Source organism: Strix uralensis, chromosome 5, assembly GCF_047716275.1.
Source record: "Strix uralensis isolate ZFMK-TIS-50842 chromosome 5, bStrUra1, whole genome shotgun sequence".
NCBI classification, from domain to species: domain Eukaryota; kingdom Metazoa; phylum Chordata; class Aves; order Strigiformes; family Strigidae; genus Strix; species Strix uralensis.
Genome location: NC_133976.1, coordinates 85,325,021 through 85,347,953, shown reverse-complemented (window position 1 = coordinate 85,347,953; position 22,933 = coordinate 85,325,021). Strand labels below are relative to the sequence as shown.

General features: G+C 39.1%; 1 protein-coding gene across 2 annotated transcripts in view; it reads right to left on the bottom strand.

The window, feature by feature from the left end:
* LOC141944837 (potassium voltage-gated channel subfamily KQT member 1-like) overlaps nt 1-22,933 on the bottom strand; it is a 507,306-nt gene that overhangs the window by 415,852 nt on the left and 68,521 nt on the right. For both annotated transcript variants that reach the window (XM_074872065.1, XM_074872064.1), the window contains exon 11: nt 20,646-20,808. In XM_074872065.1, coding sequence (XP_074728166.1) covers nt 20,646-20,808 — 163 coding nt within the window. The remainder of the gene's footprint in view (nt 1-20,645; nt 20,809-22,933) is intronic.

The following is a 22,933-nucleotide window of genomic DNA, read 5'->3' as shown; positions in this document are numbered from 1 at the left end:
AGACCTTGAAGATCATCCAGTCCAGCCATTAACTTCACACTGACCGTTCTCAACTCCACCAGATCCCTCAGCGCTGGGTCAACCCGACTCTTCAACCCCTCCAGGGATGGGGACTCCCCCCCTGCCCTGGGCAGCCCATTCCAATGCCCAACAACCCCTTCTGCAAAGAAATCCTTCCTAAGAGCCAGTCTGACCCTGCCCTGGCGCAGCTTGAGGCCATTCCCTCTTGTCCTATGACTTTTACTTGGTTAAAGAGGCTCATCCCCAGCTCTCTGCAGCCTCCTTTCAGGTAGTACAACAGTGCTGAGTACAATGAGTACTTATTACAACAAAATTTACATCTATGGACTTTTCTCTTCCATCTTACCAAGTCAAACAGATTTGAAGACTCCAAAGACAGGAAACCAAAGAAACAGGTGGCCTATAAGTGAACCCTAGAGGGGCTTTTTGTTCTCAAACTGAATCATCCATAGAAAACTCCCATCTCTTAAGATACCAAATCTATATGCGTGTACCTCAGGTAGCTAGCCCTTCCCAGGTTTCTATGTGGATAGAGTAGTGAACATTGACATCTTTGTTTAAATGTTTCTTCTCTCTAGGGCTCTGTTCCTGAAAAAAGTAATGTCTTTTTTTCTTATGAAAGCTATTTCTCCTGAACACACAAAAAAAACCCCAGGCTTCCAAGCTCAGTCAAACATATGTGATTGATATGGATGGTAATAAGGGGTAAGGTCTAGCAAAGAGGTTGGAAAACAGATTTTCCTGGTTGGTTGTGGAAGAGAAGCATTCTGAGAAACCCACAGAGTGAACTGCATAGCAGATACAGTTCAGCCTATCAAGTTGTGCCACACGACAGTAGCAGGATTGTAACAGCAGTAACATCAATAGGAAAAAGAACATTTGTCCAAAGCAAAGCACCTACCTACCTGTCTTAATTAAAGACTTCCCAGCCCTTGAGGTTATCCTTCTTCAAGTAAGAAGAGCTCCTAGCATCTCCTAGCAAAAAATCTTAGAACGTATTTTAACGTTTATGTTGGCAGCTCAACTTCATGATCAACAAGAAATCCCTATATATTCTTCCTCTCCTGCTTCTTCACAGGTTTACTAACTTAATACTACATAATCTTGCATTAAACATTACAATAACTGGGTAAATCTGCAGTCACAGCTTCCTGCAGAGTAGCTCCAATTCTGCCACAGTAGTTTACATTTGCCATTAACACACAGTGGCTGGAACAACACAGAATAAGTAGCTGACATCTATTGTCAGCAGTGAGCTACTTTTCCTGCCTATGTTAGGCCCAAATGCTGCCACAACTGGTCCAGAAGGAATATGAACTGGACTCCTTTGGGAGGGCATCTAACAAGACAAGTTGTGTTCAAATGATGTCAAGAAAACTGCGTTTCTGAATATTTTACAGCAATGTATTTTGACTCATTTCAAGTTTGAGAAGTATCTCCTTTTCCTCTTAACTGAAGCCTCATTCTATTTCTTTTGCTTATCTGACACAACCCTTGCGCCCACAGATATTCAGAACACCTTTTCAGAGTTGAAGATACCATCTACACCTTGTGAATATGCTCAGAGATCAGCTCTCCAAGACTAAATTCACAATCACCAATACTAACGCATTTGACTTTTTAAGGCTAGCAATACTTGACTGTTAGTTCAGTTATTCTGAATATCAAAACATACTGTAAGAACAGGCAAGAAAAATAAGGCAAAAATAGCTTTGAAAGTGATACTTCTCCACTGCTTGCCTTTTTTTTTAAAGGACAAGAAGAACTTGACCTTAAAATGAAACAATTAATAGCCAGTGAAATATAATTTGGCAGCTTGTTAGCTCTGCAGGGAAAGCTCTTAACACATACAAACTCTTAGAATTACACATAGGGAAGGTATCATGTAATATAAATATATAGAGTTACTTTCCATTATGGGATTCAGAACTGCCATTATAGTAAAAATGTTTATTTTAAAAAGGAAGTACAGTTTCAGTGTGGCTATTAAAGAAAATAAATCAGTCTGAAAACATTTTTATTTTTCCTGACTGTTAATGGTCAAAGCATACAAATTGCAGTGACAGTAAAATTAGAAACATCTTCCGAATTGTTGTCAATGTTTTGACTCACAAGAACACAAAACCCAATTATTGTAATTACAGTGAAATATGCCACCATTATTTGCTGGTCTAATGCAGTTCTTTGCATCACACAATGGAATCCTTGTAGAACAATTTCCCACTGACTAGCTGTTAATCATGAATTCAAGACATACAACATTGTTACCAATCTGCTTATTCCGTACTGACCAGAAAAATGCTGTAAATTAAAGTAAGTCTTAATACTAAAGGAAACAATTGCCATATTTGTCCTAAAGCTCAAAGTAAATTCAGCAAAATAATTTGTAGCTATTGACTGCGCTAAATCAAAACTATCCCTGTGTAAAGCTCCAGCTGTTATCTTGTACATTCCAGGTGAAAAGAAACAACGTTATGGGAGTGTTCCCTTCCTATTTCAAATACATTTGCTCTGAATACTTATTTGCTAAATGTCGAATGAGAAGATATTTTAGGTAGGGCAGTAGTTTCAGTAAAGTTCTAAGTCACAACTACTAAAAAACAAATTAAAAATAGCCATTGTTAGGTGTATCCAATACTATAAAAATTTTGACATATCTTCTGATCATAGAATTTGAACTGTAACATCTTATAAGCACAAAATCCCCTTATAATAAGTTTTCTTCCTAAAAATGCTGCAGACCAACTGATCACATTTTATTTAAATCCATGGGCTCTTCAATCATGTACTTCAGAGCTCCATCAGTATGTGCATTCATTATTAATGCTACATTCCCATTTTCTCATATTGCTTATTCAGAATTTCCATTAGGAAATATTTTGAATATTTTAAGTTCCTCTTAAATTTATTTTTATTATAAAGTTGTTGAACTTTTGCTGCTACAAATAAAACAGCTTTAATCCAATTTTTTGAGACTCAGTTATTAGCTTTAGAAGACCCAACATATTTAGTATTTTATATTCCCAATAGCAACCAGAAATTTTACATAACAAGGGAACAATGATGTTTATAACTGAGATACAGCTCTAAGCTGACACACGCTCTGAAGCCTAAAGTCTTTCTTTACTTATGACATCATGGAAACATATCTGAATGTGTCCTGTACCTCTTGAGGCTTAGGGTGACCTTGATGCTCCTCTGGCAGCAGGCCATGATTTTGCTTGAAAAATCATGAGGGAGTGAGAACAACACTGACAGATGCCATGAGACACAGCTCTAGCTAACATCTCACCTTTCCCTCCACCAAAGGACCTCTGTGCAAGAGGGTGAAAAAGCTTACTCTTAAGCACACCTTACACTTCTTAGTTTGACTGACCCACTCCCCCCATAAAATGCATCTCCATGGAGCAAAGTGTTCCTCTTGAGATGTGCAACAAAGCCCTGAAAAGCAGAGAACCGAGAAATCGCCAAATACAATGGTCAGTACATTGTGAACTGGCCGTAGATTCTGCCAATCCCAAACAGAAATCTGGATGAATGCTGAATTTGAACTGGGATAAACATCTTCAGAGAAAATAGATATCATACAAACCACAACAGATACATATTTTCTTACCCTATCAGTCCCATTACAAGGCTCGGATCCACCCGTGCTTTAAGTCACATTACTGAGGACTGAGACACGAATTTGTCTTTGCTATGCATGAAAGTCACATGGCTCAATCCTCAATCTTAATGCCATTAATCTCATTATTTATCAGAGTCAACATTTTTGCATATACACACAGCTACAGATGTTGAACCCTAACAGAGGCAGCAGGGAAAAAACAACTTCTTGATTTGAGACCAAATATTTTTAACTGGAAAAAATATGAAAGTGCAATTCATTTTCTAAACATCACTAATGGTTTCAGAAACATTGTCAAGAGGATAGAAACTATGAATGTGATTAGGACAATCTTCTTTGTACCACTGACTAAAGAAGTTCTGCTATTTGTTGGTAGGAAAACCACAGGCTATCCTTGCAGAATACTCCCTTCAGTTTTCTGGGGCATGGAAGAATCAGACAGCACTCAGTGTCTTAAGTCAGTTGAAGAATCTAAACACTGATTTCCCCCCCCCCCCCCCCCTTCCAACCTCTGTCTTACAATACATACTAGGATCATATGATAACTAGAGTAGAAGTATCTCTAGAATAACTTTGTTCAGATTGAACTGCTGTTGTGGGGAAAATATAAAGTTCAGCCCTGACAAACAATTTCATTAGAAACACAGTTTTGCAAAGCATTTTAGACAGCTAAGGAATATTATTTCCCTTTGAAAGAACGTCAAATACTTGACAGTTTCATCACTACGTCAAAGGGTTCTCCTGGAATCACTTCAGCCTGATTTTCCTCACAGTAGATTTCACAAGCCTTTGCTGTTGCCTAAGAGCTAAGAAGGACCTTTGAGGAAAGCACTTTATTACTACACTTGTGTCCAGCGAGTGAGCCAAGAGCACACCTGAATTGAGTCTGTATTTTGAGCATGGCTACAAGCTCCTTGCCATAAGGAAGCCAGGCTTTGAAGACAGGTAAAGGCACTTTGTTCCAAAACAATTTCTACTGCATTCAAAGACTAGGTTAGAATTGACCAGGTAATCCCACATCTACCTTTGTCTTTGGCAAACAACAGATATACAGGCTGCATAAAGAATATTTAAGATTTCTCAAGTGTTCATTCAGCAATGGCTTGAAGTTACAACCATTTTGCTTTCTCCATTAAATGTGGAGAAAACAGATGATTCACTACATATTTTTGGTAAGCACAAGTGGAAGGGTAGCAGGATTCCATGATCATTCAAATGCAAACATACACATACATCCTGGAATGGTTTGCACCTTTGAATAACTGCTGAAACAGAAAAAACAGCTGGATTTTCTCAATATCAGATATCAACAGATCAGGACAAAGAACTGTATTATGCACTGCCTTGTCTCCAACAGAGGTGAAGAGCAGACGCACAAGTACAGGACAAATATACAGTGCTAGCTTCACAGAGATCTTCCTGGGGTCTGCAGCTGTGGGACTTTCCAAGTCTGAGGTGGTATCCAAGAATTCTTGATGGGTTTTATTCAGTAGATTTGTTCACATGGAGTTGAGAATACATCAGAATTTGTTTACATTGATTTTAGTACAGATCTGAGCATGCACTTGCCCAGTGAACGGAAAATTCATGCAGTGCCTTCAAACACTGTTAATACTGCTATGGGTAAAAAATGCAACATGTGAAGCATCATGTCACAACCCTAGAAAGATAGGTTATAAGTAAAATTAATTTTATTCCAACAGAGCTTTAGAGGAAGGTATTACAGACTGGAAATAACAAAAGCATAGCCCAAGAGATAAATTACTTCTTTTGAGAGGATAATGTGAAAACTCTTATTACAATCCTAAAGCATTAAGATCCATGATTTTCACTGCCATTTGGACTCTGGGCATCATAAATGCTACTAACTGTTGTACACAAGGCCTTTGGAGATTTTCTTTTAGACCAGTATGGAGAAATTAACACCTTGTGCCCCATTTCCCTCCCCCCCACCTTTCTTTTCATTGATACACTTGTGCAGTTACTTCCTTGTTCTGAACTTTATATTCTTCTGTTGGGGAGCTCCCCCAACAACCCTCCCCCAAACCCATGCTTTATGAGTGGGATTTCAAGCTATAAATGCTTTAGTGTTCTCTTATCCAGATTTGGATAGGGTCCTTCTTCCATCTGAAAAACAGATTTCAGTGACTTTGAAGTCACAAGTGAAGGGAAGATCTTGATGCTTAGATTCAAATTACTGACCATTTCTGGCTTTGCAAAGGTTATTGTAATGATGATGTTTGCTAGCATGGTACAGAAGCACCTCCTTGACAAGGACCTGCTTCTCTTATGCCCATATCTAACCATCACTCTCATCTGATATCACAAGAGATTCACAACCGGAACCTTAGCGCACTCCTGTTCCACCCCGAGGTCCTTACAGACTGCCATTCAGCACAACACACTCAGTTACTTGCAGTTCAGCAGGTTAAATTAAAGCTGGCAGCATGGAGACAAAATTCAGCATCATTTACCCTGGAGTAGTTGTTCAGTTGCAAAAACTGCTTAGATAAGATCACTGAAATCAAAGAGAACCTCTCTACAACAATTCCTTTATTTTTTTCATGACTAAGACATCAATTCCTTTGGACAGAGTCTCATTGAAAAAAGCCACGTTTCAGCATTTGAGATGGGACACATCCGCACTGCACAAGGGGCAATGTGCAAAGCTAAGATGTCCTATCTCCCCTGCAGTATAGATTCTTCAGATGGTTGGCAGAGCAGCTAACTAGATAAACATTGGAAAAACTCTTGGACAATTCCATCTCACATAGAGAAGAATTGCATGACCCAGTTGCTGCAGCATCTAAATGAAGGGAGGGAAAGAGAAGACTGTAGATGTGTGATTGCATGCTATGAAGTGGGAACACACTAAGGTCCATTCAGTGCTGGAGAGGGGAGATATGGAGATGAAGGAGGCAGAAGAGAGCAACAGAAGTCTCCTTAATAAGCCTTTCTCTGAATTAAATGCTTTAAAATAGCAAACAGCAAACTTGTTCAAATTAATCTTTTTTTGGAAACTACTACTGATGCAGACTTTTTGGACCCCAACTTAAATTGCCTTATTCTCCATTTGTAAGAGGGTTTCAAGAAGTATTTTCCCCCAGGCCGTTTCCACTCCAGCCAGGCCTTGTCCGAGTTTGGCATACACTAATGCATTTATTTATCTAGCAAAGAATATCTTTATCCCTGTAAGGAGACTTAAGCAGAAGATTGCAAATAATGTAAATTGAGGATTTTTACCAGGCAAAGTAATTCCCCAAAAAGCCATCACTATCTTATCCAAGTAGATCTCTATCAGCTAAAATTGATGTCATTCATATGACATATGAACAGGCCTACTGTTTTATGAAACAGTGCAACTGCAGAACTTCCAGATACCATTTCTCCAGCAAGAAAAGGAAAAGTCCTATTTAGCACTGATATTTTATTATGCTAAGGCAAGTTCGCATGTAGTTTCTGTTCATCAGGTTGTCTAAATTCATCCCTGTAAACCTTAAGCTGCTGGGCCCCCGTGTACACCAGTATCTAGTGCACACTCTCTCTTTTACAAGGTTATAGAAACAGCAGCCGATCTGAGCCCTTCAAATAAACAGCAAGAGAAACTTGTAGACTTCTATCTAGGGCTGCCGGCACACACTTGCTTCATGATGGCTCACTCAGCACAAACTAATCTAGGACAGATTCAGGTCAACCTGACCTGAAATGGATCTTAATTGAGTTAGTACATCTAGGTCTGGAGTATCCCATTGCCATGCTCTGATTCACCCCATTAAAAACAGAATGAAAAAGCCACTAGCAACAAATACTGGCATTATGCTGCTTAAGATTTTTTTGAAAACTAGAATCAAGTTCTGAGAACTCAGCATAATATAATACTTAAAGGAACACAAATGGATCCAAAGGGTCAGAACACGGTCACAGTTTACGTACCCATGAGGCAGATTGAGGACCAGGTTGTGTGAAAGCCAGAATTCCTGGAATTAGTTATCAGAATTGCATTACAGATGTTCTCCCCATTATTCACCTTATTCAAAGATGAAAAAACATTCTTCTCCTTTTACAGAAGAGTTTAAGTCCATGCCAACTACACACAATTCTCTTGTTGGCAAGACCACATGCTACAGACCACAGCAAGAACGAAAGAGAGGAAACCCAGGAGAATTTTTCCTAGACGGTGGATTACCACAGCTAGAAGATGCTTAATAAACCAATACATTATTAAAATAATACATCATTTAAAAAGCCATCAGTATTGCTTCATATTTCCAAGCTGGGTACTTTTCTGCTGCACTGAGTAGCACTGATCACATCTGTATTTTTTCCATAATACAAGAGAGGAGGGTGCCATATAGGAGCTTTACCCACATTGGCATGAAATGAAAAGCAAGAGAACTCCCTAACAGAAGGGGCAAAGCAGAGAGGAAGGGATGTCTGAAGTAATTCATCACCCTTTCCTCCCACATCTGTGGGCCTTACCCCAGAGGTGTTCCCACAGAAACTATTTCCAAGTCAGCAGGGATAGTCACTGCAAATTTCTCTGTAGGAGAACACTTAGAAGGAAGAGCTTTTCCCCAAGAAACATTTAATCACTTCTGGTTTCCAAAGAGGTTCATTTAAATATAGATGTTCTCCTGCAAGTGAACAGGATTTATATTGAAAAAGAGTATATATTCCAGTTTTGCCAACTTCCCTCGTAAAGAAGAAATGCATTGTCCACACAAAACATTGTTTAAATGCATCAGTTATTCTTCCCTACATCTCCCACTGAGTAGCTTTTTAACAATGGCTTGCATTTTATCCAGAATTACTATCCAATTCAGTGATTCCTTTAGTTTTATCTAACAGGAGAGTCAGCTGAAAAGCAGGTATCAATGGTTCATTATAGAAGTTCAACACCCTAACTCGGCAAGAATGACCCAGTTTTAAGCAAAACCACTCATAGGTCATAAGCAGAAGCTTTTTACATCCTAAAAGTTTGCTCATAATTCAACATTGCATTCTATCACAAAAAAAGTAACAAGGTCAAATTCTTTCATCAGTTGTAGTGAATCAATGCTAAACAGTTCAGAATTTGGCCCAATTTTAATCAATATAAATAAGCAGTCTTACTCCCTTAGAAATTTATTAACTCTGATCAATAGATTTCATACAACAGCTGCACAAAATCAATGAACAACGCAACCTATACAGAACATTGCAAATGTTTGCTCATTAGGAAATTACTGTTGCTTCCTCTTTTCTTCCCAAAAGATAACAATATTGCGAAAGATTGTTTAGCCAAGTAGTCTAATGCTAAAGGTGCAGCAGTTGTATGTACACAGCAGATTACTGGACACTCCAAACTGAAGGGGAATCAGTTCCAGATGTTTTCCACCGATTAAATTCAGCCCAAGCAAGGTTAAGTAAATGACAAGCAGCTGCTTTTCTTTTTTGCAATAGTAATGAAAAATACTCTTAGAGTTCTGACTACTTCTAACTGGCAGACACATCATGCAGCACCTATTTTCCTAGGTTTTCCCAATTAACAGAGACTGTGGGCAGCTTTCAGAGCAACTAATTCTTTTCACCTCCAGTCTGTCAGATCTTATGCAGCTCAGAGTTAACAGGAAAAAGCTCAACAATAAAAAAAAATCATCTCTTTGGAATGCCTCAGTCATGTACATCCCTAAGACACTGCCACTCTCACTGCATATACTACTTTCTACTGGAATGAGTAGAAATAAAACAGGAAAGTGTCCCTCGACCAGATGATGTCTCAGTGCAATGCTGGCATCACTCTAACGACCCATCACTCCATTTCAAAGAGGACAGCAAAGTGCATTGGTTTCAGGTTCTCAGACATAACACTCAGGAGAACAGCAGGAAGACCATCTCAGCCAGCAGTAGAGGCAGCAGGTATAAATTCAAAATTATTCAAGTGTAGAGATTCACCACACAATAGCAAACAAGACTACTTTAAACGTGGGGATCACCTAGCTATGTCTAGCTAGCCCTCTGAAGAGTTCCTGAACCTTTATTTCCAAAAAACAAAGATCATTGAATGGAATGTGTCAATTCTTACCATGTACAGAGGTTGAAACAAAGCTTTGTTTCTTAGACTTCTTTCCTTCTATTTATACTCAGACATACAAAAGGTTTTTTTAACACCTGATAGGATTAAACTGACAGAAAGGGGTAAAAGTCCCTTGTGTATGTATCATTAGATAAGTTGACAGGCCAGATTTTCCATCACAGCACTTATTCTAGGTGGTGCATGGAAGCATTTCTAAAGCACAGGAGTAAAAACAAAGATTCCCGTGGATTTGTGGTTGGGAAAAGCTAGAAAGAACACCATACATCCCTGTATATCAAAATTATTTTCCAAGCATCACCTACGAGACTGCAAACAGCACACTTTGTAAAGAGACATATAAAGCAAACTAAAATTGTTTAGAAAGTGGCTAACACCTGGGTATCTAAACAAGGAGCAAAACCAAAAAAAGAGAACACTTAATTTTTTCTTCTCCATTTTTTAAGTGATGGTTAGTGTTGCATATATATACACCACACCCCCAAAGAACCAGAGTTTATTTTGCTTATAATTCTGGAATCTTTTCAGCTTTCCTAGCTGACATTCAAGTTAAAATATGTAAAAATACATGCTTTTCAAGCCAAATTCACATATTCAAGATGAAAAGTATATTTAAAGGAGTAGTAAAAGTATATTTACTATCCACCATTTAAGTAGAACCAGTTAAAAAAGCCATAATTTTTTTTTTTAAACACGATGCTCTGATCTCCTAGAATAATGTTTTGTCATTCCCATCAGGAAGAACAAATTTTTGTGGCTAAAAAGTAGCTTTACATTCTGGATTAAATCACATCTTATTCTCCCCACAGAGAATTCATTACATTTTCTGCAAAAATCAGCTTCTCTTGTTGCAAAAGCTGGCATTCCTGATTACCACTCCTCCTTGTTTGTGCTAACAATAAACAAACGCCTAGGCCTGTGTTTAATACTGCATTGACTAATAGCATTCTTCACTTCTGTAACGCTGTGTCAGTCTAAAAACAGTTCATAAACAATTAAGACTCACAATATCTCTGTGACAGAGACAAGACTTATATTCATTTAACAGACGACGCAACTGAAGCACAGTGAGTTAATTGTCTGCCCAAGGTCACATAGCAAATCAGTAACAGAATCCAGGAACACTGACTCATGCCGTGCTCCGTTCTCACCAGGAGATGAGCCTTTTACACACAGTCTCACCACCAGAACAGGGTTTCCATTGCAGTCTAATAGCTCACTACTACGTGTTGGAGCTTTGTCACTCTTCTGTTCTCATTTTAACAGTCTCTAGCTGCCTCCACTTTTGCAGAAAAGAGTTTGAGGCAAGGGCTGACAATTCTTTGCCGTTTTACAAAACCAGTACACATGCACACACAAAAAAAAAAAAGAAATGGAGGAAGTGTAAAAAGTTGCCCTTATTTCCATTTACAAGATGAAGAGAGAAGGCTCTGAGATGGCTCAAAAAATGCCTTCACTTCCACACAGTCACTAGTGAACTGCAATGGAAAACCTCACAGTCTAGAGTACTACAATCACCCTATATGTCACCACTGGCCTAAGTGCTGGTTGAGATTTTCCCCCCCCTTCCCCTTTTCTCATCCACTGGATTGCACAGAGATATACCTTGCATTTTGAAACTAAATTACTGTTCGAAGTCTGGGTTTTGGCATGTTAGACCACATATTCTTTATTCTGGGCTGCAGTGGAGTGAGACTTGCCACCTCACCGAAACATTTAACAAAGACGAGATTCTAAAGCAGGAGTGTGACAAAAACCCAAGTTGTATGGCACATACTTCTCTGTGATTTTAAAGGTAAGTTTCATAGACTGTATCTCCAGGCAACCTCCTTTTATATATGTTTCCCATTCCCTGATGCACAATCTGCATTATAATTTTTAATATTAAAGTTACTTGACTAATCAGAACAGAATTAGAAAATCATGGTCTTAACCAGAGTTCAAGCCCTGTGTAAAAAGGGAAATCTCAAATCCCAAATTGCCTTTCCCCCCCCCCCCCTCCTCTCTCTCAAAGGTTGCCCTCACTTCACCAAAATAATGTGGATCATTTTGGCAGGTGCTGCTGTGCTGGAAAAGGTTCTGCCTACACGGGCCTATTTGACCACAACACATCCTCCAGTGCTGTGCAGGGGTTATCTTTTCCACCCTGTGGCATCAGGTGCCATAAACAGCTGGTTAACAGACCAGAAATCAGGACAAGCAGCTGCCTTTGTACTTGATATCAAAAGTGTAGAGGCAGATCAGTGCAGTGAATTAGCAAAATCAGGGGAACCTGAGAGGAGCCAACTGCATGAGCATTGTTGCCTCTGTGGGAGGCTCACAGGTCACAGACTGCCTTCCTACATGCGCTCAGCCATTTCTGAGGCGATACCAACTGCATACGGAAAAAAATTCCACTCCAAGTCCATGATCTGGTCCACTGATGGGCTTATTTTGTAGCACCAGGCTCAGAAACCTCTCTGAATGCATTTCTCAGTTAAACAGTGAACCACTGGTAAATATTTTATTAGGTATCATATTCCATGAACTTTTCAGCCCTCTTACAGTAGCCTAAGCTAATTTTCTAGGCCATAATCCAGATCCTGTGTTTATGCACATAAGGATGAGACAAGAGTGACCAAAAGCAGTATGTAAACTGGCTTCTGCCCCTCTCCTATTTACAATGCACATTGCCACATCACAGAAATACACCCCACATGATCTGACGTGATTGCTCCTGACCAATTCACATTCACTGTTACTGATTTCCTTCCTACTGTTTGGTTGGGGTTTTTGGTTGTGGGTTTTTTTTTGTGTGTTGGTGTTTTACAAGTAGTTTGACTACTCTATCACTCCAGAAAATGGACTTTCCTAGAAATGGAAATTCCTCCTTCCCTCCCTTTCGAAGCACACATTGTGTGCCCTTTTATAGACCCATGCATCTTGCCAGCCTCCCATCAGTCCTGTTAGATACTCTCAGGTTGCTTGTGATCACTCCCTTACTCCTCAGCTACTTACTTAGCAAGCCCAGCTAACTAAAAGCAACCCAACACCAGTGTATCTTTCCCAATCCTTTCTCTTCTGTTCTGATTTGATTTGCTCTTCACTGAATCACTAGCCAAATAATAGCAAGTAACACAATTTGTAGTGTCAATTTTAGCAAGTTCAGTGCTAATTTTCAGTGAAGAGAAAAAAAGCATTAACTATTTCCTGACATCATTGTTGTTTTTACACTTTAAGAATTGGGTCAAACTTCCATTCTACATAGATTTTCATCTCAAGTTTAGGTCATTAAAAAAAAGCTCACAATTTACCCAGATTGTTCCTATCTTTCCTGCATTTTAGAAAAGTGACAGCTTGGGATATTCATGTGAATTCACTAAGGAGCTCCTATGTCTCCTGAATTCTTCTGTGCTGTCCTGTATTAGCACTGCTAGGAACAGGGCCTAACTTGCAAGACTAGAAGAATGAGGCTTCTCACACCTGCTCTGTCCAAACTTTTCCTGGCCTGACTTTAAGTGATTTAGCTGTGACAGCAATTTCTCTAATTGACCAGGTGCCTATATCTAGCTTGTTTTACTTCTGGTTATCTTTGTGCTGCACAACCATAGTTTCATGTCTACAGGAGTAACAGCAGTTATCCTAGCAGATTGAGATATTTACAACTAAATAATGACAGAGTTTATAGAAATACAGGCTGAGTAGAATATCAGAGGCCTTGAGAAGTGGAAACACAGGATGCAGTGTATAGTACAGGCATGAGATAAGAGATGGGGCACAGACTTGGCACTGGAGACCCCACTGCTATAAACAATACACTAATGGTCAGTCAAGGAAAAATGCAGTCCTGGAGCAGGACAAAGCTGGTTTTAAGGATAACAGAAAAACAGGGGAACATATACAGTAAATTCAGATGAAACCTGGAGCCGCACACCAATGAAGAAATATGTAAAAGCATGTTAGGAAACATTTAAGTGGCCCCAAGTGGATCCTAGGAGAAGAAGAAACTGGCACCACAAACATCATATTCCTCCCTGTGAAGGACACCGCATTTCAACAACTCATTGTACCACTCCCCCTGCAGCAAATGAAACTTTAGGACCCAGAGAAGCATAAATGCCAGGAAAATAGGTAGAAATTAAGAACTATGCATTACAGTTTTAATTGTATTTTTACTCTTGTTGCAATTTTTTTTAAATATGCAAAAACCATATTGCATTTGATTTTTTTTGATAACAATTACATCTGGACTAATAGTGATTAGATCTCATGATGTCAGTTATACAAGCACTAAATTCTAGTTTTACTTTTATGTATGCTTCCTCTTGCTTATAAAAAGGACTTCAAGCATAACACTTCTTAGCCTTGCTGCCTACCATACCATATCTTCTAACTCTGAGTTTCCATTCTTGAAGTCAAATAACTATTTCACTTCTCTCTTCTTCCCAAGGCTGGCCAAGTCTTTCATTTTATGGTTACTTTCCAACACGCCTTTCATATTTTTTTAATCAAGTCTCTAGCAGTACAACTGAAAAGGTAGAACAGTCTCTCCTCTACTTCCACTCTCCACCTTCTGCACTAAGGCTACTGAAGACCTAGCTGAATAATAGTTTTTTCCCCCAATACATTCCTTCAGACAGATGTCAGGAAAACCCCACAAGGTCCTGTATTGTGAGAAGATTCTGCTGGTTGCTCAAACATAACAAAAAAGAAACTGATTTCCTGTCTTCATGGCCAACAGTTAAATTCTCCCTTAACACCCCTACGACAGGGTCTTGGATCTTCCTTCCTTCTCTTGCCCAGACCCCTACACAGCAAGACTATTACGATGCACATTCTGGATTCAAAAGCAAAAACAGGGCCACAACAACACTGTTAAATAGTCAATTTAATCTCACTTTAAAAAGCTGCCTTTGCTTTATTATTAGGCAACATGTTGACTCAAATGCAATTTATTTGCTTCTCTAATTTTCTACATTGTAAATGTTTTAATAGCGATCTAAACTAATTTTTTTTGGCAACAAAACATCCTATTTTGGGGTATGCCCTCCTTTGCAACTCAATTATTTTTTTTTCCCCCCGCTGCTGTGCTGATAGAGTCTTTTTTTCCAGTTACTAATACTTAACTTTAGCAGAAACACCACTGCCACTAGTCCCTGGTGGACAGGACTTCTGTTGTTCATTTGTTTTTTTAAACTCTACAGCACAAACTTGTCATTGACCATGTGCTTATTCTAAGCCAACATCATCATAAAGTCTCCCTACTATGCAGAAAAATTTTCTTTTGCTCCCAAAAAGCTAAATTCAGTCTTACATCACAACTGAAGTTAGTTGGAACATTTTCAACTGAACAAAGTTTCATCTAAATATACTGTCTTCGATGAAGCAAGAATGTTTTCTGGATAAAAAAGTCTAAACTCCGTTTTACTGATATTACTAATCAGAAAAAGTTTGAGGGAGCTGCAAATACTTTTTTCCACTATTGCACCCCCATGGTCTCTGGGACCATCTAGTACAAAGTCCCTGCCCAAGCCTGGTGTGACCAGTGATCAAAACTCTGGTCCTAAATCAGGCAGAACAGGGAGTTGAATAAATGCAGAACAAAAATAAATTTTTCAACCTCAAAAGCTGCCAGATTTAATCAGAAGAGTGAGTTTGGCAGAGGCAGCTGTTCTCTTCCTCTCAGCCTCCATCTCCCCTTACACCACCCCCACCCCCAGTTCTACCATCCACTTTGGTCATGCAAGATAAACCTCAAAATTCACTGAAAGGTCTCACTCAAGACAGCCAGCACTGAAACAGCAAAGACTGAAAACTTTCTGGTAGAGGTACAGAGGTATATTTCCACAACTCTTACTCACATGCAAGTACCATTAGTAGCTACAAATCCTGAACTGACTGACAAATTTACAAGTTAAACAGCCCTATGCTGAATATAGATTCTCACTGCAAAGCCACCAGCATCTGCTAAACTCACCTTCTTAAGAGCATGATGTTTTTCAGAAGCGTGGTATCTGGATACTTTCTCTTGCTAATTTGGAGCATATCTTTACATTTATGTTTTTCTGACTTACTGACAGTTATGCAGACCCTCAAAAGCTTTGGCGTTTGCCTTATTCTCTTAATTTTAGCCACGTGTTTTTTCCTCACCTTTCACTCAGCTTGTCAGCACTGGAATCTGTGAATCCACCTCATTTAAAATGTTTGCTTCTATATGTACTACAGATTGTAATCCATCTACACCACTGAGGGAAAGCAGCCCTTCTTTCCCCAATGGAAATGCAACCAGTTTCCAGGAACAACCAACCCATTACTAGATAGGTGAATTCTGGAATGTCAGCATCCAAGTTATCATTACAGACAGAATAAATCAACAATAACACTATTACACACTTTATATAAGAGGGCTTACAAAGGTATTCTGAGGATCACTGAAAATTACAGTTCTGCCCTCTCTCCTGGTGAAAAGTTACTCTTGTGCAGTTTTGCTTTAAATTGGGGGGGGTGTGTGTGTGTGCAGAAATTTGTCAGCAGGCAACAAACTCCAGAAAGCAAACAGAAAAGCACAGTGATAAATAGGGAATTTTGTTTTTACCCCAGCAGAGATTTATCACTGTGAGAGTCTTGTGACTTTGACAAATTTTACAATAATGACTTGTGTATACAACCTACAATAACTGACAGAATAATATATTCCATCTGCTAGAGATGTCCCAGGAGGCTGACCTTCAAGGTCTGAAAACTTTCATATTCTTATTTTTTTTCCTCCCCAATAAAAAGCATTGAAACAGCTATTCAGTTCATTTTGAGAAGCATACATTGCTGTGAGCTTCATTTGAAGATGAAACTCCAGTACATGTAAAAGATTTCAGTTACACTCAAATGTTGTTTTTCTTCTGTTTGGATCAGTCTTTATGAATGGTCATTCACTCTTGCTATCATAAGAATTACCTTCTTGATACTTGGGCACTTTCTTTAAATCTTACAGGAACATTAAAGATGCCAGAAATTCATACATGTCTTGTCATCCTGATAACAGACCCTGCTGCAGGAGAGTATGTACACAGTGGTTGACAGAAGTACAGGTAAAGATCAAATTTCAAAACTATAGAGAACAATTAAGGCTATCATCTCAGGTGAGCATGAAATCATTGAGGGTTTTAAATCACTACATGAAAAAATTAAACTCTACATTCTGGTATAAAAGAGGTCCTCAGTAAAAGCAATAGCTATCCATGGAAAGAATATACTGCACTGCAGCATCACAATTATTTTCCAGAATTGTTTACTCTTAAATCCATGTTTATTTTAGCTGTTCCTTTATAATTTCTTTCTAAATAGCTTCCTCATTTAGAGAATTTTGGCTTCAAACAAGGAAACTATTATTGTGGAGAACTTGGCATTTCCATTCCTGCAAGCATGGTCAGGTTCTTAGGATTACAGAGCACTCGACATTAGTCACACCCAAAACCCCATGCATGGTGCAGAACTAAGTCAGGAACTGTTTTCCTTTTTGGTTATCAAGTGTTTGCTTTAAGATTCCATCCTTTATGGTATGTAAAGATTTCATTTCTACATTATGCACTCTATTCAATACATTTTTTTTATTACACATACACAAGTATCTCAGAAACTTTAATGTTGATCATATCTGTAAGCTTTATAAGGCTTCCCTTTTCTCAAGCCTTTTTCACATAGACAAAAGCATTTTTGCCTAATTTTGAAAGATATCCCTCCTAAGCAACTTTTGAGCAAGCCAAGAGGGTGCTTGGCAGACACAGATACGTGAATATCCTAAGAAAAACCTTATTTCATTAAAAAAAGGTGTGCTCACACAATGCAGATCCTGAATTAAGGTAAATGCCTCATATCAAGGAAATGTCAACTTGATTTCAGTCTATTTCTGCCCAGAACAAGGATTTTTCCTAGTGGGACTGTTATTCTGTTGCTGGCACTTGCCAGGCATTTGTTTCATGTCTCCCTACAGTCTCTCTCACATCTGACTGGAGCAGCAGAGTAGAAGAGCAGTTTTAAAGCAACAGCTCTGCTCCTCCTAAGTCAGGCCTATAAAAGTGATCTAATTCAACCTCAACGTTTGCCATCATCTGTAAAACATCCAGCCCCCACAACCAATGAATAAAATATTCCACTATAGCAACACTGAAATAGAAGCTGGCATGGCCCTTTTCAATTGCCTTTTTTATTATTATTTTCTCTGCCTTTCCTACTTTCAGCTTTAAGAGAGGAGAAAAAATGCCCCCGTTTACAGGCTTGAAGCCTAGTACTTCCACTTCCCAAGAATAGAAGCCTATTAATTCTGGCAAGGGGAACTTCACTGAGAAATCAGGTTTAAACTTTGAGAGGTGTCAAGAATGTTCAGTCAATTGAGCAATCAAGCTAGCCAACTACATTCCTGGAAGCTTTGCAACAGAAGGAATGAATCAGAAAAATCAAATGAAGTGTGACTTACCCCTGACACTGGCTAAGGCAAAATGTGAAAGAAAATGAAAAAATAGATAAAAATTAATCGGTAAGGGAATAATATATATGGGTGTCTCAGAACAGGAATAAATTAAACCAGCTATAATAAAAGTACAAGAAAACATTTGTAGAAAAAGGGGAAAAAATTCTTTAACTTTCCTTTGTTACCAAGCTGTCAGGCAGAAAAATATACAGGCTTGTCTTTTCAATCTCTTTCCCCTGATGCACAGAGCTTTGCTCAGACTAACTGTGAATGTTTAAGGAACATAACTGAAGTGAATAAATGTGCACTGGCAGAGATATACAGACAACTCCTCAACATCTTAACTGTCTTCAGTACCTGCACAAGTTACACAACACTGCTGCTTCTGTCCATCACCGACTGATACCACAACATCAAAATACATTCAGCAAAATCTGCTATTACATGGTCAATGAGGGAAGCTGCACAGATCTAGTAAACATGCCGAGACTGGTCATAGTATTCTGTTAAGAGACACGTAGTTAAAGCAGCAACTTTATAAATCACACCCTTCATCCCCTTTCCCAGAACCATGTAAAAGCACTGGAAATGCCAAATAACAATTCAAATACCACCATTGCTGAAAAGTAATCTGACCTCAAAGTGACAGATACAAGATTTATAAAAGAAAAAACAGAAGTAAGAATATGAGGGGTAATTAAAACCTCTGCCAGTGGAAGAAAGTAACTCTTCCTCCTACAATAGCAGTTCATGGCTATCAATTGCATTAAGCAGAGGCTTGAAGGTCTTTAAATCCCTGTGGGAGCCAGATGCTCCTACCCCTTACAGATGTGCCTTAACATGCCACAGCTCTCAGATCTCTGCTACTCTACATCTGACTGACTGCTCCAGCATGGATGACAGATTGCATTGACAATACAGTCTAACAACTCACAGAATCATCTTGGTTGGAAAAGACCTTGAAGATCATCCAGTCCAACCATGAACCTCACACTGACCATTCTCAATTACACCAGATCCCTCAGCGCTGGGTCAACCCGACTCTTCAACCCCTCCAGGGATGGGGACTCCCCCCCTGCCCTGGGCAGCCCATTCCAATGCCCAACAACCCCTTCTGCAAAGAAATACTTCCTAAGAGCCAGTCTGACCCTGCCCTGGCGCAGCTTGAGGCCATTCCCTCTTGTCCTGTCGCTTGTTCCTTGGGTCAAGAGACTCATCCCCCCTTTCTCTGCACCCTCCTTTCAGGGAGTTGTAGAGGGCCATGAGGTCTCCCCTCAGCCTCCTCTTCTCCACACTAAACCCCCCCAGTTCCCTCAGCTGCTCCTCATAAGACCTGTGCTCCAGAAACTCTGTAAAGTCAGAGCAACCCAGTGAAACTCCTACCTTTATTTGTGTTCAATACAGAAGACACTACATATTCCCTCTGGGGGCAAAAATATTTAAAGTACTTTTTAATAAAGAAACCATCATCTCAAGACTACAGCCATACTCTCTCCAGGCTGAAATTGTGCATCAGCTTCAATGCCACATGAGAGTAGCAATTTTATACAGAGTTGATATTCAAGTTTATCAAAGACAGATGAAAACCTAAGTCAAAGCACCACATAACATACCTTTGACTAGGGCCAGCATCTTTGGATATCACAGTTAACTTGGCAAGGCTTTACATGCCTCTAGGTGTGGAACATAATTCCTCAGACTGTGAGGAAACAATCTCCCCTTGAGCTAAAGATTTAGCAGATCCAGAACTAGCACAAGTTTCCCCAACCCCATCAGACAAAAGGAAATCAACACAAATGTAGGTGGAAAAATTAGCTTTCAAAGGAAACCTCACTTTATAGTAAACAATTTCATACCCACATTTCCACTAAAAACTTAATTAAAAAAAGAATTTTACAAACAAAGCAGTATCTTAGCTCAGCAGCAAAATTCAGCCAGTTTCCAGGTTGAAATACAACAGCCACTTATAGCAACACACAATATTTTAAATGAAGCCAGAAAAAACTCCACTTATCAAGACCTCTTGATGGACGTAGGCATAGAAATATTTAGCTGTTCCTATCACAATTTATTTGCACAATGTTTAAGAGGGTACTGTAAAAAAGTAATTTTTCCTCTTTTATTTTCCTTCCTTCAGGCTCCACATGAGGTAAAGTTTGAAGGTGGGGTAGATGTGAGGAAGCTTTCCATCCACCTCCAAGATAATTCAAAGAAGTAGAATTAACGATATGTCCAACATCTTAATTGACTTAGCTTTGGTAAACAAAGAAAGCTCTTCAGACGTTCACACCACATGAACCCAAAGACTTCCTTTGATTTTTGTCCCCCTGTTTTTGTTATGTAATTGTCCTTGGTTTGAGGCATCTTGATTTACTGATTAGTTTAAAATTATTTTTTCACAGTTTTCCCTTCATCAGTTCAATTCATTTCAACATTGCCTCTTCAAAATGCTAATCTGAACATAAGTAAAAATAAATTACCTCCTGGTTCATCAATGTAGAAAGACACATCTTTTTTGTCTTCTTGTTCATCAATGTGATCATAAGTGATCTGTGGAACAGACAAGGAATTCTCTCCTGGGTTTATTACAGGTGCAGAACCGTTACCACAGCCTAGTTTCCCTTTTCTTTTGTATCTTCTAGCCTGTGGTAGTAGAAATGGGATGATATCAGAAGATACTATCAGAAACAAAAGTACACATGTGAACTTCACTATATGGTAAATTCATTTGAGGTTGTATTTTTGGGGATTTTTTTAAGAACACAACTGAAATTCAGTGAAGGTGTTACAACCTTGGTTAATGCTTTTCAAAGCGGCTGATTATGAATTATCAATTTAAATCTCAGGAGAAGATGACTAGTACATTCTGAAAATCAAGTCTTGGGTAGAATTTCTCAAACTGTGTCCAAAAGCCAAGGCACTCAAAATACATTTGAGTATACAACCGTTTGGTTGTAACAGCTTTCTAAAGCTCTAATTAAACATAACTATAGACTTTGAATTATGAACTAGACACTGTGCAGCCTTTTCAACTAAAGAAAATTTCACCTTTTACCAAACAGGCTGAATTAGGTACATCAAGAGAAAATAAATCCTGCCTCCAAAGTGAAGTTCTCCCAATATTAGAAGCCTAAGGGGCAACCTAATATACACCCTACAACTGGTACATAAGAACAAGAAATGAAAGCTTGGATTCAACTGGTTCTGAGCAAGGCTGGTCTCCCTCTGCCTTTGTGACTAGAAGTGACCAACATAACAGCCACTCATATACTGACTTCATGGCCTGTGCTGTCTATCTCCTGGATGCTGCCACCACCTAGCTATATAAATACTACTTCTCACAACAGAGCATTTATTTCCAGTCTTCATGACTACCTACCCTCTGGCTCTAGTTCCACCTGGTTCTACTACTCACACACCTCAAAACAGAGGTAAGAGGCATGTTTTAATTTGCCTGATGCTCCAGTAACCTTCTGACAAGGAGCTGAGATCTAGGGCTACTGCACTCAATTCTGCAAAATATTCTGGCCTCTGATGTGGCCACTAAGCAGTTAGCAGAGCTAAGTATCATCAGAGAGAATGTGTACTCATGCATATCAACTCAAATACCTGCAGGCTCAATATATTCAAAAATGGGACAATGCTACTTTGCCTAAGTAAACCAATTCTTATTTCATTATGGTCTGCATTCAGTCTTTCAGAATTCATTCTTCTGTTCAGCTCTGAAGCAATTATAAACATTTTCAAAAATCAATCAAGTGGGGCACAAAAAATTGGTAGAAATAGGCATTTCTTGTAGACAGTGGAGGCACTACTATGCATCAATATGCTTCTAAAGGCAAAGATTACAGGCTCTCATAGCAGGAAAAGAAACTAGGAATTATCTGGAAAACAAAATGCTACAGAATGCACAAGATGATCAATATACATTTAAGTCTCTAAAATAAGAGGCTGGGTAGAGAAAAAACTAGTCTCCTTTGACAAGGGAAGATGATCCATTAGTAAAAAAAGAAAGAACCATTACTATATTCTTCAATTAGGGTTAGCAGTTCACAGGGAAGTTCAGGTTTAATAATATACTCGGAAAATCCCTCTCACTAGAGAAAACAGAAGGAAAATTCTAAGAGCACTGAAAACTGTCTATTTTTTCCAGCTCTCCCACCATGGATTGCTGTTCAGCAACATGTACTACCCAGCCCTACTTTCATCCTGTTTTTTCTGCCTCTAGTTAAGAAGCAGCTAGTCTCATGGCAAAGCTACACTCTGCCCAACACCAAAACACACACAGATCATGCTGATACAGCTTCCTACACATGCTGTGGGGAGGTTGTACTGCAGTTCTCTGCTGGGCAACAGGCATCAGTGGGATTTTACCACCTAAAACCAGACATCTAACATCACTTTAGAAACCTTGGGTATCTGAGCTAGACCTACTGCAGACCTGGGCCTTTCTAGAAGGGGTGCTGAAGACTAGAAGCTTGCCAATGAAACAACATAACTATGCTTAGACTATCCCACCTGTGTAGACAAACATAACTCCACTTTATTGCAGCCACAGCTCAGGAATTTGCCCAAATACGAGTACCATGGAGAGAAGTACTTGAGCAAGAAAAGCATAGATACCATCAGCCACATGTTGAATGTGAACATAAATTTTGAAGCTACTTTCTCCTTTCTTCCTGTATGAACTACTATGCACAATGGGAAGGTGTCATCACTGACTTACACAACCCTTTGAGAAGGTAGAGGAGACTTCAAAGAGGATAAA